This window comes from Epinephelus fuscoguttatus, linkage group LG16 (assembly GCF_011397635.1).
Source record: "Epinephelus fuscoguttatus linkage group LG16, E.fuscoguttatus.final_Chr_v1".
NCBI classification, from domain to species: domain Eukaryota; kingdom Metazoa; phylum Chordata; class Actinopteri; order Perciformes; family Serranidae; genus Epinephelus; species Epinephelus fuscoguttatus.
In genome coordinates this window covers 31,984,266-32,002,135 of record NC_064767.1, presented here as the reverse complement: position 1 = coordinate 32,002,135, position 17,870 = coordinate 31,984,266, and the positions used below count along the sequence as shown (strand labels likewise).

The window sequence follows — 17,870 nt, the reverse complement described above, 5'->3', positions numbered from 1 at the left end:
AACCAGATGACCGACAGGATGGATTCAAACTCTGGTTCACCAGTTAGCAGATTTACAACAGAACCCGGTGTTGAAAGAGCAAAGAATATTTACTGTGTGGCAGTGAAGAATAACACAAATCATCATGAACCACTTCCATTTTAGCCATTTTTAAGCATTTTTCTGTTGTTATATTGCCACCCAGTTGCCAATTAGAGTTAAATTTCTTTTTTAGACCTAGATAAGAAATTAGCTCTCTAGCGCCCCCATTTTGTTTGATTGGGTCAATAATGGAGGGGTCCCCTCAGATTATGTGTGGTCATATGCCTACAAAGTTGCATGGTGATCGGTGAAACCCTTGAGATGTTATACACCTTTATGTGATGAGCCACGCCCTCCGCAATATTCATTGCCTTATAGAAGCTCAGTTTTATGAAGTTTTCCAACTTTTGCCAAGAGGGAACTTTAGATATTGGTCCCTAGATTATATTCACCAAGTTTCATGCGGATCAGTCAAACTTCCTAGGAAGAGATCGATTTTAAGTGTTTTTCAAAAAATTCAAAATGGCGGAAAATCTATATAACCGGAAGTTATGGGTTCTTGAGGCAAATTTGTTCCTCATGATGAGAGACATCTCTGTGCAAAGTTTCATGTCTCTACGACATACGGGGCATGAGATATGCCCTTTCAAAGTTTGCAGTTTCAATCGGTTGTTATAGCGCCCAATTGATGTAATATTGCTTCATTCGCATCCTCCCATGACCCTCTACCACTGTGCCAAATTTCACATGGACTGACCAAGTCAGTGAGGAGAAAGATGTGGAACAGAGACACAGACAGAATTTTCATCATTATATAGTAAGATAAGAAGTGACTTAGTTGTTTGTTTACTTTACTTATGATTTTGTTTCTTGTGCACTGAGCTGAACTGCCAATCAGAGATTTTATTCACCAATGGGCTTCTCCAAGAACATGTTGAATTGGCTGAAAAAAGCCAACATGGGCTGACTATGGCCAACGGTGAAGAACACTCCACAAAACTAACAATACGCGACATACCCTCACTGATGGCCCAACTGACCAATGGCCAACCATCAGCTTGGTGTGTCATAACCTTTAGTCTGGATGGGCGGCAACTGAGACTTTTGGAAACTGACGCAGACACACGTTTGTTCACCGATAGAGTCTCATCAGCAACAGCTCGTCAAGTCAAAACATTATAGCTAGGCCTGCACACTTTATGTGGTTTTATCCCTCTTGTGTGGATACTCCTTTCTTGTTGCCATGACTTCCTATGACAATGAATACTGCTTCCGGTTTTGCTCTGATATGTCACTATATTTGCTTTCTAACGACTCCCAATCGGTTTTCCGCCACCTTGACTGCTTTATTCTCATGTTACTTTCAGTAACAGTTCCACCTTCTCGCAATGAAATCCCTCGTCCAACTTTTTGACATTTCCATATTTTCTGGTATTTAGCAACCCACCACAGAGCAAACAGTCTGCTTCCTTTTAACCCCTGTATGCTCATGCCCAGTGCATGTGAATGTCATGTTATTTGTGTTTTTAAGCATATAAGTAAGGATGGAGATCATTTCTGAAATGGTACAGAAATCGTTTTACTTTGAAAATGCAGTTTGAAAATGAAAACACATTCGTGTGGACGTGGCCTTACTCCTTTCAGTGCTGAAACATGCAGGCTTTCTTTTGCTGGTGTGTGTGAAAGACACGCAGCAGTGTATTGTACAGGTACAGGCCACAGCAGGGGGCTGCTCAGGAAGTTTGGATTTCTTTTGTGCACCACAAATGAGAAATTCCTTCCTGATCTTTCTTCTTTACTGACTGAAGCCGCACTGGAACAATAACTCTGACCACTGTATTACAGTTGTGAAAAACAAAGGCGGTAATAACACCCAGTTTATTTCACCCACTTAATGTGTCAGAATCATGTAAAAAGTGATTCACACACACACACACACACACACACACACACACACACAGCTGGGATGTTGTTTGCTTTTCTTCCCCTCAAGCACCGGCTAATTGCTTGTAATGCAGGGACAGAGTGGAACAGTTAGTGTGTTCGCAGATTGGCTGATGATTCACTGAGCACACACTCTCTGGCTCCGAGCATTACAGATTGTTGAGACATAGGCCCGTAAACAGCCCGGCGTGCGGCGTCATCTATCATGGCACGGTCGGTTAACTCGCCATCATGTTATTTTCTGCTTGCCGAGCCCTAACACGCCAAAGGTTGCCCGCTGGCTGTGCGGCGCGGCACCAGCTCCGGGAGCGCCGGTAATGAATGTTTAGCCGAGCGAGTGCTCCCTCTCTGCCGGAGGGCCCCGGGTAATTTGTTTATCTGTCTAAAGATTATGCAGCCCGAAAATCCACAATTTTATGCTGCCTTTGTAAATTATCAAGTGTGTGTTTGATGAATGTATCTCGGGCTTTGGGAGGCAGCGGCTCGGGGCCGGCTGCCAGACAAATAGAGAGGTGCCAGTGCGTGGCCCGCTAGAAAAGGTAGAGTGAGGTGGAGGCACACCGTGAGCTGACCCCACTCCACCACAGGATTGGTCTGAAGTTAATTTGGATTTCGCTTTATGGTTCATTCTCGAGCTCTCTGTGTCTTTCTTCCGAGGCACCAGTGCAGCTCACCGAGTCACAACTGGTGGCACCCACCAGCCTGTGTGGGTGTGTGGGTGTGTGTGTGTGTGTGTGTGTATGTGGGGGTTGGGGTGGCTTTTTAAAAAGTCTTTAGTTCAACCAGACAAGTGTGATTTATACTCGAGTCTGCAGATTCATGTGTGAGTGGGTAACGGCTTCTTTGTGTGCAGAAAGTGATATTGAAACATGATTCCCTCAGATAGGCACTTAGATTTAACTGAGAGAGTATTTGGTCCACAGGCAAATGTCCACTTTGTAAATTACTCCTGCTTTTCATTTCTCTTCACTGCACCGGGCGCAAGTTTCAAAGTGAAAACTGTGAGGTGCATTCAGTCCAAGGCATACTTGTGGTATTCATAAATCAGATGCTGTGCTACGGCTCTGTTAGAATCTGTAATAACACTTAAATTCAACAAAACACGGTATTTGTGACGTTCAGTTTATATGGCTGCAACAATTAATCAGTAGTTGTCCACTGTGAAATTAATCACCAACTGATTAGATAATCAATTAGTTTGAATAATTTTTTACGGAAAGAAAGTCGAAATTTTCTGATTCCAGCTTCTTAAATGTGAATATTTTCTGGTTTCTTTGCTCCTCTGTGACAGTAGACTGAATATCTTTGGGCTGTGGATGAAACAAGATGTTTGTGGACATCATCTCAGGCTTTGGGAAACTCTAATCGACATTTTTTGCAATTTTCTGAGATTTGATAAACCAAACAACTAATCAATTAATCGAGAAAAATATAGACAGATAATAAACAACGAAAGTAATCATTAGTCGCAGCCCTATTAAAATCCAGCATTATAAATGTTTCCTTAAACAGTCATGTAACATAAAATAGGCCAATACATTTTTTCACTTCCTGTAAACTGGCTTGATTGAACCAAGTGTCTAAGTACATAATAAACCCTTAATAGTTACAGCTGGTGCTCATTTTGAATTTGTCCCCAATATTCCCCCAGCCATTTGTGCTAAGTTGCAAAGTGAATGGCTGAGTCAGAATGAATATAAATTAACCAGAAATATTATGCAAATGACACATGAACTGCACAGAGTGACATAATTTTATGTTATTATTTTATTGGCTCCTAAATAAATTGTTATTGTCCTGGCAGATTTTTACGATTAATTTCAGTGTCCACATTGTACACAACCACAACCACAGGAAAAAGGTCTCAGCAATAGGGATATATTTTAATCTCATCGTCGTATGCTCTAGGTGACTTTTATTTTGAAATCAACAACATAATCCTGCTAATTGTGCTTAATGAAGCCGGTACATTGATTTCTCACCCATGAATGTGTCATAAAACATGACACACGTAATATAATGATCGGACTGTGTAAACACAAACACGGTGCTGCTGACTCTGCAGCCTGTGTGTGTTCACTGTGTAGCAGGAGCCGTGCTGCAGCGCAGTGTGGAACCCTCATATCATGTAACGAATAAGACATATTCTTCATCAGGTTTTCATTCCCAAAATGTTTTATTTTGTGTCTCTGCAGCCTGAAAATGAAGAGAAGTCTGTAGTGTATGATAACATCGGGCCCAATGTCTGCATGGGGGACCACAAGGTAACAACAGGGGCTCTGCCCACATCCTCACTGTGCTGTGATTGAACTGTTCACTGTAAACTGATCCTGAATCTGATCCTAGAACGGAAAAGGACCGACCGCTCTCAACACATGTGTGTCGTGTGGGGAGACTGCTGTTTGTATTACATACTGTGCATCGGGATATTAATATGTTGCAACTATATGAGGCTGATAATGTTATTAAAGGTTCTAAGATATGGTTTATGATGGTTATGCTACACTGGCTGCCACCTGTATTGATTTTACCCCAACATTTGCATTGAATTGAGCTTTGTCAAGTGCCTTTATTATTATTAGTTTAAGTTTAAAGTTTTAGTTTCCCATAGTGTCAATGCAGTTTCAGATGCTTTACCAGGTGGACAGGATAAATATTTTAAAGCATAATCTGTGTGATCAAGAATTAGGAAAAACTGAACTTGTATAACCAAAATAATCTGTCTGCCCTTAAAAAGTCACCCCTTAATAAGGCTGTTCATATTTAAGGGAGAACCTAAAGAAGTGTGAGAAAGGTCAGAGCAGCACTGAGAGGATTCTTTAAGCTGACTGTATAGAAAGTGTTTAACACTGTCGCTCCAGTCTCCGTGGTGTCAGACACAAGGTCCTGTGCTGAAAGAGAGGCGCCTTAAGTCAGGTCTTTCATCAATACTTAGTGTGCCTTAGACAGTAGTGTGTGTGTGCGAGGTGACCCGAGCACACTGACTGATGCTGCAGCAGCCTTCACCTCCCAGCCGCACACTACTGCTAAAATCACAGTTGGCTATGTTTAAAAAATGTCCAATGTAGTTAGCACACGGGCCCAAAAATGCACAGCGCTGGTATGTGAGTTTAACCTGTGTGTCAGAGGTGCTCCGAGAGGCGAAGGGCTCACACTCGTCCCAGAGAGCATCAAGAAAAGTCTTGTTTTCTAACTGCGATTTGTCTCTGTCCCCCTGCCAGCCCGTCTTCCTGTCCTTCCGAATAACAGCGGGGGCAGGTAAACCTAATGCAAATAAGCACAAGTGTTGTGTGGTGCAGTGATGTCGTGGTAAATATTAATTTTCTTTATTATAATTCTTCCCATTGTTGCTGATGTTTGCTTTGATTTGCTTGATTTCTCATTACTTTGCACAAATGGTTCTGAGGGCAGATATGCCTGTTTGAAGAGTTTTATGCCAAAATAAAACATCATCAATGGAGAAATGATTGCTTAAAATGCTTCAGTCATTTTAAGACGTTTACTTACAAACTTACTGCATCTTGTGCTTTAACTTTGAAAACGGGGGGTCAAGTCATTATTTTGATTGAAATGGCTGCTCGGTATTTATGAATAAAAATCCTTTTTCTCTCCACAGGGAAGTGTTGCCAAAGGGGGGAGAAGATATTCCGTGAAGCGCCTCTGTGAGAACACCGGAGAAACAAACAGGACACCAACACACACACATGCACACAAACACACAACACACACACTTTGCACAAGCATACACTGAAGACAAAGTTTTTCAGCAGTGCTGACCAGTTGCAGTTGTCCTGACACCTCATCCATACAAAAATGCAGCCGTTTTCTCTCCATAAGACACTTGTTGAGACGTGGACGAGCACCCCAAGGGCCCGGCTCCAGACAAGACACACATCGCTGACCTCACTGTTGCCATGCAACCCCATTCCCCAGAGAAGAAGAAAACAAGGACGGACGGAAGGACGACTCTTTTCCATGCCACAGCCTCGTTGCCAAAACTCTAATTGAAATCAGTCCTACTACACTTTTAGACACCATACTTGCCATTTTTAGGTATGCCTCTATGTATAGAAGCTACTCTCCACACAGTATGTAAGGTGTTTTAAGAAAAGAAAAGTGCAATGCAAAAAAAGTTGTATATCTATATTGTTAGGTTTATTTGTACATTGGACAGTATAACATAGAGTTGTTGATGGTTTTAGTGCCGTTCTCTTTTCTGACCAAACTTTGTGGTCCCTTTGTTGGAATAGATAGAACTTCTCTGTTTATTTCAACAATTTCTATATAAATATATATATATATATACTTTTTGTTTTGTTTTTGAGTTGTTGTTGTTGTTGTTGTTGTTGTTGTGTGCACAACACACTGCCATGCCTGACACATCAGTTGAGTCTCATTTTATATACTGTACTTTTTAAAGAGATAATTTATAATTCTTACCAAAATGTTTATGCTGAAGTGTGTGCGCGCAGACAGAGTGACTGTTTGGGTGTTCCTGCAGCCACAGTGACCTTTGAACAGTCAGTGGGAGAGGAGAGACACAGAAAAACGCTGTTCAGTGATTTATTGCCTATCCAAGAATGTTTTAAGCAGTGCCATAGACCATGCAAGTATATAAGATAATGTTTCATATATAGCACTCTCACGTTATTTCATTATTCTTACTCTAACTTATTTCTATAATATTATGGTTCTGAATGTGATATTTTAGATAGGCTTGGGTATCCTTAAAATGTAAACTGTTTTTGTTTGTTTTTTTGTTTTCTCTGTCAGTTTTTGTTACTGCATTATGGTGCCAAGTATCACACAGAGATGAAGTGTGTAAGAGTTAAAAATACTTAAGTCAGATGGTAAAGGTATTGATTATGTAATGTAAAAAAAATAGAGAGAAACTCTAAATGCGTGAAAGAGCAGGAAGACTTGCTTTTTATTTGTTCCGTGTGTAGCCTTCAGCAGCCTTCATTGCAGATAATTTGAGCATTAAAGAGGCGGTGGGACACGCCAGCGTTTCTTTTTATCGATTTCATTTACGACACTACAGATTTCAGACTGTGTGAAGCCGTCAGATTGATCCTGTGATTTTTTTTTTCTTCATCTAAATCACCGCAAGTGGAAATGATTTTGTGCCTGCCGCAGAATTTATGTTGTCTTGTGTGATTTGGTTTGTAGGCAAAACGGTTTTTTTTTTCTTCTTCTTTTTTTTGTAAAAGGCCTGCTTGTTTTCGTTCCTGCTGGTCATTGTGAGCATACTGTAGGAGTATAAGCCGCAGTTCTTTCTTCACTCCATCTTATAAAAAAGCAGATAGAGATTTTATTCTAGCCCCTCTCTGGACGGCCTGGCCTCTACTGTAGGTGATGCAGTTCTCAAGCAATAAAAACCATTAGAGCTCACTGGCTGTTTGTCCTCATTACCTCTCATTCTCCCTCTTTACTACACAATAAGAGCTCTGTGTGAAAAAGGTCTTCATCAATTAGCCTTCCTCCAGATCATCAGTGTATTAGCAGTGTATTATTACAGCAGTGTTATAGAGTGATAGGGCTTACCAACAGGGAGGAGAATTACACATCGTTTTTCTTCAGGGAGTTGCACTGTGACACCAGCTTTAATTAGTTTAAGATGGACCTCCTATCAGCCACCAACGAAATATGATATTCCTACAGGATTATAGTTCATGATGTCGATTTTAGTTTAAGATATTTTTATTTTCTATCCCCTTTGGCACCACCATATTGGCTAATATTCCAGTACCAAGTGTTGTATGCACGATAATTTTGCTTAGTTAAGAAATTAGAGCCACTTTTTGCAGTTAAATTTGCATTTTTAATCCCTTTAATGAACATTATTACCCGGGCTGAAGAGTTAGCTGCGACAGGCTGAAGAGAGAGGCATCCCAATGGCAACAGATCATGGAAGTCCGTGTTAAGATGGTTGCAGCCTGCACAATTACAACACAAAAATAACTCTTGGGCGCCTTATTTGATACTAAACCTTCCCGAAAATTAAATTATTCCGAATTTAAGCAACAACTTTAAGGAGGGTTCTGTAGAAATACACTTATAAAACTACCTGTAATATAAAAGATAATTAATTCACAACAAAAGAAAGTTTTTGAAAATAAAAATAATAGCCTAATTTAACTCACTATAAAGCCAACATTAAGCCTGTGTTGTTGGTCATTAGGGTGACTGTAAGAAATTTGAAATGTATAGTTACAAATTCTCTATCAAAGTATTTTGTCTTTTCTTTATCCAGAGCCACATTGTGTGACAGCAGGTGTTTGCTTCATGCATTGTTTGTCACAGATTCCTAAGTGGCATCTGATTTCATGACTGCTAATTTCTGATTGGCTGAATCCAGAGCAGACTATGCAGAAAGATCCCATTGACACTAACTATAGCGAGGAATAGAGAGGTGTAGTACCAGCTGACAGACAGAGGGGGAGCACTTCTGTCAATGATCCCAACATTAAAGCGTATAAACTGTTAGGCCTAACACCAGAGATCAGACATTATAAATATTATAGTTTTCTTTAATTTATTAATAATGGCCTAAACTTGTGGTCATTTTCCTCACAGGAAACAGGAATGGCCCAACAGAGTTAATTAATTCGGAGCTGGGGAAAAATTTAGATGACTACAAAATAAAAGATCTGTTATTAAAAGAGAACACTGACTGACTTTAACTTAAATAATCCGCTTTGATTTGTGAATAAAAAAATAGAGCTGCTCATACTAATGATAATAATAATAGTGATAATAATAATAATGATAACAATAGTGATAATGATAATAGTGTTCAACTATCTTTTTGCTGTAACAACAATAATGATAATAATGCTGTTAAGAATCTTTACTCCTTTATGTAACTTATTGAAAAATAAATAAAGTTTATCCCTGGAACCTGTAGGCATTTTTTTTTTTAAATTTCACTTTGGTGAAAAATTATCTGGTTTATAATAAATTACACTACCTAAATCAAATATATTGTGACATTATTCTCAATAATTATTATAAAGACTTGCTACTTTTCCCGCTTCAGAACTTTTTGAAATCATAAATCACTCTCTAGTTAAATCAGCACGAATCCTCTAAAAGCATCTGTGAATAATGAAATTCAATTATTGATAGTCATGAATTTATCTTTAATTTATATTAAGCCCATACATTAAAACAAAACCCATAATAAAACAAAAATGCTTGTTAAATAATTTATTCATAATACAAAGTGTTTTTTTCTTCCTATAACCTTCCCGGAAGCGATAATACTCTCTTTAATTCCAACATAAACCATGGTCCAGTTTTCTATCCCGCTGTGTGATGGTGAGGTAAAACAGAAACTTTCTCAAATGCAGTCAAAAGAAAAGTGTGCAGTGTGATGTCGTTAAAACAAGCTGCTCTTTACAGTGATTATTTACAGCATTTTGCGTCTATACATTTGTGTGCCGGTGCTGAGCTGACAGTTGTAAAACGTGGGAGAAAAAGGGGCGACATTTACTCTGCAGGAGTAAAAACCAAGCAGCAGGTTTTATCTGAGTGGGAATAAGCGCGTCCGGGCTGCGGGGGGAGAAAAGGCTGCCACGTTTCCACTCGTTGAAAACAACATAACTTATTCAGTAAAAAATATATACAATCTCAGGTACATTTTTCATCTTTAGGCTACAGCACAAATCATTCATTCATGTCAAACCTGCGCCCCTTCAAAACATTTTATTCTCTCGCCTTTTAGGACAGTGGATACCCTGGTTAAACTGAGCTTTAGAAGCATCACAGGCCCCGTTTACACCTGCCATTTTAAACATGCGTCTGGGATCCGGATCAGAGTTGGCTGCTAAAAAATCACATCCATTAAAAGCTTACAGTCACCTCTTAAAACTATAGAGAACATTTTGTTTCAACCAAAATGGGATTTAATCTGAATTATCTAAAAAAAAAAAGAAGTGTACATTTTCTTTACTTCAGAATAAAATAGGACTGGGATGTATTTTTCTTCAGATGGAAATATAAGTACTGATTATATTACTAATTAATAAGGACATTCTCAGTCAGCATGAGGAATGGCCTTCCTGGCTGGTGAAGGTGACAGAGGCCGCTAATCTTGGGCAGAGGTGTGGCGGGAAATAATGTAACGAGTGTCATCAATTATACTGTGCCAGTCAAGTGAAGCAGCGTTACTTGTGGAATTAAAGTAACGAGTCACACTAATAAGCCCAACACTGATCCGGATTGTGTGTTTATAATATTCTGTTTACATTTACACAACTCCAGTTGTATGCGTAAAAACTGATTTGCATCGCCAAAACAATTTCCTGTCCCAATATTTCTGTCCTTTTTATCTGACATGAACGTGTCATTATCAGGCTTCTTGAAGTCCAGTTCTGACAGGAGTCATATCTCCGTGTTTATAGTCTCTGTAAGTGGGTTTGGATGCAGCCAAATGCGTCTCTGGCCATGTTTTGGTGAGCGCGTCTTTCGTGCGTCTTGGCACACACTTTTACCCATTTTCTTGCTCTGTCTGAGCACAATGCGATCCCCTCAGGCGCATGTTCGTATAGTCAGGTGGAAAGGGGGGTCAGAAAGAGTGCGACAAGTCTCTGCTGGACCCTTTGGTCCCCCTCGTTTTGGCCCCCCAGCTGTGGGCATCACAAGGTGTCCGAGCTGTTACTGCAGGGGCTGATCAGCGCCAGGTTGGTGGCCTTGTGCTTTTTCAACAGTCTCGTGATTTTCTCGTCGTCTGAGTTTGGGTCCAGTGGTTTGTTGTACTCGTCGTCGTCCTCGTTATCCGAGCTTTCCTTCATCTTCTCCGTCTCTGAGTCGTGCTTCTTCTTGGCCGTGGCCATTTCTGCCGCGTGTCTCTTCCGCCATTTGGTTCTTCTGTTCTGGAACCAAACCTGTTGAGGAGGCAGAGACATGCGCACAGATGCTCAACAGGTCCACAAATTAACACGTAATCAAAGGCGAGGATCAGATATGGTCCATTAAACTAACCACAGCAGGTGTAAATAATATAGCAATTACTAATAACAGCAACAACATTATTAAAAATAGCAGTAATAATAATCATTTGAATAATATAGGCAGTGTGTCACTGATCACAAATTACTTTCGATCCTTGGCCTGCGCGGCCAAAAGTGGAATTTCACAGATTATATAAAGGTGAAAGGCGACCAAATATTATTTTCAACATTTCTAAATAAATAAATAAATAAATAACTAGGCTGATTTTTACCTTGACTTGACTCTCGGTCATTCCTAAGGAGTAAGCCAGGCGGGCTCTCTCTGGGCCGGCCAGGTATTTCGTCTGCTCGAAAGTTTTTTCCAGTGCAAAAATCTGCTGTCCTGAAAAGGTCGGTCTGGAGTGTTTCTTCTTGCCGTCCTTGTCCAACATTAAATTAGCCTGACCTGGAAAAAAATAAACAAAAGGAGGGTTGGTTATTAATATTGTCAACTGTTAATATTGATAAAGTTCACATGCAATTTGGAAAGTGATGCTCCTGTAAGTTAACTCAGTATGAGCCTCAAATATTCCTCAAACGCCTCTAAGTGTGTCTAAGCTACGTGGTGAGTATACTGACAAACTATTAATGGTACTATTCTATTATGTATTTATTTATTATTATTAGACTATTATTATTACATGGCTAAGTATCACACTGGAATTTTATTTTCGGCTGGGAATTTCCAGAGTGTGATGCTCATAAGTAGCCTTATGGTGACCACGCAGTGCTTAATAACAATAATTTGGCACATGTATAATATTCACTAGAACAGATTTAGATTTGCTGTGTTGACTGTGTAAAATTAATGCATTTATTTTTGCTTGTGTGTGTTTGCTCTGTGTGCTGGCAGGCCTCTGACAGGCCGGAATAATGTCTAAAATCACACGACAAGCAACATTAAAATCATTCTGCAGCCCCACAGAGGTGTGTTGGCTTTTTCTGAATTTACACAGTTCATAAACTAGTCTATTAACCCCTAAATGTGTACAAGCAGACAGGTAGTCAGACATGCAGCACTTACTGGGACAAGGCACCCGCGGGTCCCTCCAGGGAGAACCCTGCATCACCCCGGGCCAGAAGATGGGCGCCCTCCCCGGCAGCTCAGCCAGGGGCTTCGGGTACCGCGACATCGCCGGGCTGAAGTACATCCCCGCGGCTGCGGCGGCCGCGGTGGTGGCCAGGCCGTTTATCCTGGGGAACCCGGAGAGCAGCTGTCCGGCCGTGGTGATGGGTCTCCCCAGGATGTCGCTTATTCCGTGCGGGGTCCCTCCGGTCATCTGGGAGTTGAGGCTGGAGAGATGGGGCGCCTTGAAGCCCGCCGGGCTCTGCTGCAGCGCATACGGGAACAGGGACGTCTTCATCTCGGTCATGTTGTGCAACGCCGCCAGCGGGGTGCTGCCCAGGACGAAAGCACTCTGCCGGTTAGCCTCCATTTGCCCGACCGCTAACATTTGTGAGCATGAACCACCAGACTCGCTTGGCCAAAAACGGGAAATAAAAATAAACTAAAGTAAATAAAGGCGCAGAGCGGACTGTTCACGAGCCACTTCTGCCGCCTGCTGCAAAAGTATCCTGGCCGAGGAAGAAGCACACTCTGGAAATGTTGGAAAACTTGAGCAAAAGCGAACTTCTCTTCTCTCTGGGGAAGTGAACAGCCTGGTCAAACTCCCCAAAATGTCTCTCCGCGTGTTTGTTTTGGTCGGAGTGTGTCAGCTGGGAGAAGGCTGCATGCGTCCGCCACAGGAATCCTCGCGGTAGTCGGCCGCTCTGATGATGTTTTTAGTGGTTTTGATGGGAACCATTAAGGGGTCGACTTGTCTTTCCATAAATTGACTCGCTCTAGGCTGGGAGTGAAGCGGGACCCGCTGATAATAGCGCAGCCACCTGCACGCGCGCTATTCCCATTGGACGGGGCTGAGTGAGACAGCGCCCTGATTGGAGGAGACAGAAACTCCGCTGCTTCACACGTGCGTCTTCGCTGGACGGGTGCTGCCTTGACGTGCTGTCGGAAATAACAACTTCCAGTTAAAACTGCATGTGAACGAGCCTGCTCGGTGGTTATAGGGGCTGACTGGATTTATTTATGATGGATGATGATCCATGTTGCGGACAAGAGCGGGCACACAGCCGGAAAAGTAGAGGAATACCTGTAGCAAATAACAGCGTAGGCCTTTACGTTTTTTTTGGGCCTATTTAAAGGTGCTTTTAATGACATTTTTTGTATTTGTACTGACACATTAAATGTGTTTAAAAAGCCACGTCTGATGTATATTTTTAATTTATGTGCGCTGAAGCAAATACCTCACTTATTGCGATTAAACTGTCTTTTTTTTATCCTTGACTGAAACCACTTGCTTGTTGCTCAAAGCCGCGAAATCGTAGAATTCAGGGTGTCGGAGGAGACCGTGAATGCATCAGCAGCCACACTCTATTAAGATCTTTAGCGGTGCTGTTAATGAAGCGTCTCCCGCCGTGGAAATCATTGTTTCCACATATGACAAAGAATATACATTTACATTATAAGCTGTTACCGCAGACAGTGAGGGTATATTAAAGTAGAAACGGGACCCGGCGGGATGAGGAGGAATGGATAATGTTTGGAGACTGAAGATTCAATGTTAAAGACCAATCCACGGAAAAAAAACCCCCCAAACTATTTTAAAATTAGCTTTTGTTGATATCTTTGATATGCATTTGATATGATGGGACTTTTCAACCAGTCTGTGTGTTTTATTTCCTCTGCACACTATTTTGTGACTGATCCCGGTACTTTGGAGAATGAGGTCGGAATAAACTGAGTTATTCCAGTGCGTCCTATAATCTGCCTATCCTTAAAGATTATAGTTTCACTCACTTTGCCCCATCTTGAACATTCCCATTATTACATGCCATTTGTTTCATCAGATATTTGAGAGCAGCGGATAAAAACATCAGTCAGTGGCCTTTTACATAAACCACATCATTACAGAGTCTAAACTCTTTAAAGGACAGAGCTGCGTTTTATAAGAGTGAGATAATCAGTGTGTGTTTTTGAGACAAACTGTGTTATTACGGAGAAAGTGTGTGAGAAAAAGCGCCAGGCTCCAGTCATCACTCTGAGTGCTGTAATATTTTATGGAGATGTGAGGAAGGTTGTAAGAGTGAAATATGGCCACGTTAGCATTTGAAAGGCTTCAGCAAATGCACCTTGCTGCCCATTTGCTCACCGGGGAAAGATTGTGGATTTTAAAAGGTTTTCAACGCGAGGTGATTCACAATTTTGACTGTATTTCTTCACGTTGAAAGGATGCAATACACACGGCTTCTAATTCTGCAAATGGCCCTCTATTTCTAATTCATATCCGTATATTTCCCCCCTGATCATATACATTGGGTTTATTACCTTGTTTTAAAGTCTTTCTGAAATAATCACTATAGGAGAAGCTATTGAAAAAATAAATATGGTCTTATAATTTTTATAAAGAGAAGCTGACTCAGTCTGTGCTTTTAGTAAAATGTGAGTGAGTTAAATAAAACAGCTACTGTCTGACCCAGGCTGAGATCAATGACAGAAAGATTGGCACTTTCTCCAGCTCATCTGCAGCCAAAGACGAGAGCTGCCAACCAGCCCGTCACCGTAAAACCATAATCGCAATTTAACATAATGAATGATTTGAATTTTTATCTCCTAAATTCACAAGTAATTTAAAGTTTAAAGTCTTAAACTCAGATCTGTTACAGAAATGGACGGGGCGCTCACTAAACGGATGGAGTGCAAAAAAATCTTGATAGATAATTACTGGAAAAAATATAACAGCCTAAAATTAATTTCGATTAAACACGTATATGCTGACTGAAATCTATATTATTATCATTATTATTTTAAAGACAATAAAAAGCTATTTCATCCGTGAAAAAAATACCAACAATAATAACAGCATCACTTGGCTATTTACAACATCAATAATTGTAATAATAATAATAATAATGATAATAAAAGTCTAACGACAATGATAATTAAGAATAATAAAAGCAGGACATATTGAATGTATTATTATTAATTCAAATCTGTAGTAAATTGTGAACCTGTTGCTCACAGCACTAACTCATGATACTGCAGTCCAGATGAATAGCTCTGATTTATGCGCTAAATTCTATTGTGGTTTTTAATAATGGCTTGTTGGCCTGCTGATGGCGCGCAACGCAGGCCTTTGTCCCGCCATTGAAGGGAAATAGGTTAATAAACAGCGTAAAGATAATCTTATCTGAGCGTAACCTCGACACGAATGGGAATTGACAGAGCAGTGACAGGGAAGATAAGCAGATGTTTGGACAAAAAGACGCTTGTTGCAGTCTGTAGTATCTGCTCAGAGCCACCGAGGCGTTCAGCTGCTTCATCATCATCATCACTCAGTGCCTCTCTGTCCTCTAAACAATGAACACAAACATCATATATATTAAAATCATGCACATACATCTACTCTTAATTACAGAAAGTGAAAAAATAAAAAAAAAACATTTGAAAATATTATTATTTTTAAAGCAATCACAGAATTTTAAGTTACTCAGCCATAATGTCAAACATTTATTTATTGTGTTCAATCTAAAGTCTTACACTTATAACACCCAGTGAGAAGTGGAATGGATGAAAAAGGACTTGGACCCCCTTTTCCAACATGTGATTACATGTAAATTAGCCAGTGAACGGGACGCGAAAATGAGAGCCTGTATAATTTGGCCAGGAGCGCCCTCTTGTGGCGCATACTGAAAACAACTTACTTGGCTGCTTAGCCCACCATTAATGACCAGAAATTCTCAACAACAAACATGCTGACGCTTGTTAATGACTCTTTTTGATCCTTAAGCCACTCTTCCTTAAAATGTGCATATAATGAATTAAGTTTGGAATTTAAAATGAATAAAAATGTCTGCAAGAGGAACCAAAATTAAGTCAGGAACCATATTAGGGTGAATCTTGCGGACAAGGTTTTGAATATCAGAGCTGTTCCTCATCAGGAATGAAAACTGTTTTACAAATAAAAAAACGGAAAAAGAAGAAACTATTAGATACACACAGGCACATAAAAACTTTTCAACTGAACCAAAGACAGAAAAAAAGAAGTGCATGAAATGTAAAAACGACAGTTAAGTTTCAGAAAAGAAAACAAAAGAAACAAACAGAAAGTCAAAATCAGAATTCTTTTCATTGCTGAACACAATGGGGAAACAAACATTTCAATCACATTTTCTTTGTTTATCTCCACCCTTGTATTCTGAAACCATAAATGTGTTTTTGTCAGTTATTTGAAGCATCATGCCAAAGTCACATGAAGCCCATACGCAATTGCTTTCTTCACAGTGTACTGATTATTTCAATAAACGTCACTGAATTTCAGCCTTTCACCTATTTAATTACAAGAACAGCATTGCTTTTAATTTCTTGTTTAGACTTGCCTCCTTATTCATAGAACATTAAATCAAAACTGTTTTTCAGTGTTTCATTTTTACAGTGTTATTTTATCCTTTTCCTTTTAAGACATCTTGAGCTGGTTTCTCTATTTAATTAATGAAAGAACTCAGTCTCAATATGATCCATTCCAACACTTTTTTGGGTTAATACACTGCATATATGACCCATAAAACACATGCTGTATTGGGGACTGTCACTGGTAATATGTGTGTGTTCACCACTGGAGGCACTGTAACACTCCACCAAGAATGCCTTTGTCAGAAGTATCACTCACTGTTGTTTTAAACTATAAACTTTGGGGCCTCAGTCTGTCATGTTAGCTCTTTAGGTTGTAGTTAATTATATGGCATTATATATCAATTAATTAAGTCAGTGTTGCTTTACCCTCAATGTGTCCAGAAGGTCTTTGTTTAGAAACAAGATGCATGGTATCACATGATTGCCTGGTTCTAGACCTCATAAATATTGACCAACCATCAAAATATGATAGTGGATTCAGTGAGCATATTCTCAGTCTATAACATTTGACCAGTGGGTCCCAGTTTTTCTCTGTCACAGGTCCTCTGGGTGTGGCCCTGGACACATAATATGATGACAATTCTACCTACAAGTAAAAACGCTGCCTGGGAAAAGTAGTAACACTCAGCTGAAATGGCTTTTATCTTATCTTAAACAGCATGTTTAAGCAGACTGAGTCCCTCATGTGACAGTCATCACTTTTAACAAGCCAGTCACATTATTGAAACAGTAGAAGTCAAATGTTACATCTGCCCACACGTGCAGGGGTGACTGTAACAACACACTTAATACTTTCATATAAATTCAAAAGACAACAATAAATTTCCAAGAGTGTAGATTTAGTTAAAACAATTTAATATCCATTGAACAATATCTTTATCCAGTTTGAGGTCAAGCGTATGCTATTACACTATTTCTTTATTTTCAAATGTATAAAAAAGTGGAAAAATAGAATGTAATAAAGCATAGTAGGCCTACAGTATGTCATGCCTAAAAACGACATAAAAGAAACACAGTGTGCTCTTTAACTGTGTGCCTCTCAATTATATGCTGGCACTCAGCCATCTAAACTCTGAAAACTCCTGATCTCAGACTTTTGTTTCAGATTGCTGTAAAACTGTCAGTTTAGCTGTTGAGTTTCTAAACATGTCACCTGGGGGGTTACTGGTGATTTACAGTGGTCTCCCCAATGTTAAATAGGTGATTACAGCCCTGCGTCTTAAGTTTCATTCGCAACAAACCACAGTTGACACTGAAATTTGCTTCCACTCATCCATCTCAGACACCAGATAAAACTGTGCATCATCCTTCTGATGCCCACCCTTTAAGATTCCTGTCTGGGTCAGACTCTGGACCAAAGTCAGGTGGTGGCTCGGCTGGTACAGCTTCTCCTCTGTAGCGACGTCAGCCGTGTTGGTGGGCCACGATAAAGTGGCGGAGGT

The 17,870-nt window shown here is 40.1% G+C and overlaps 2 protein-coding genes across 3 annotated transcripts in view; one reads left to right on the top strand and one right to left on the bottom strand.

Annotated features, from left to right (window-relative positions):
* LOC125903575 (inositol polyphosphate-5-phosphatase A) overlaps positions 1-7,356 on the top strand; it is a 165,047-nt gene extending 157,691 nt beyond the window's left edge. Inside the window, exons 14-16 of one of the 2 annotated variants that reach the window (XM_049600571.1) lie at positions 4,161-4,229; positions 5,187-5,223; positions 5,582-7,356. In XM_049600571.1, the coding sequence (XP_049456528.1) occupies positions 4,161-4,229; positions 5,187-5,223; positions 5,582-5,631 (156 nt within the window). In that variant the 3' untranslated portion in view covers positions 5,632-7,356. Of the gene's footprint in view, positions 1-4,160; positions 4,230-5,186; positions 5,275-5,581 lie in introns of both variants that reach the window. The other variant, XM_049600572.1, reaches the window with a different exon arrangement.
* A 2,145-nt stretch (positions 7,357-9,501) lies between these two features.
* Positions 9,502-12,842, bottom strand: nkx6.2 (NK6 homeobox 2). Its single transcript, XM_049600576.1, has 3 exons — positions 11,983-12,842; positions 11,192-11,364; positions 9,502-10,853 (listed from the first exon to the last, which is right to left on the bottom strand). Exons 1-3 carry the CDS (start codon positions 12,410-12,412, stop codon positions 10,605-10,607), a joined length of 852 nt encoding a protein of 283 aa, XP_049456533.1. The 5' UTR covers positions 12,413-12,842; the 3' UTR covers positions 9,502-10,604.
* Between the last annotated feature and the right edge of the window lie 5,028 nt (positions 12,843-17,870).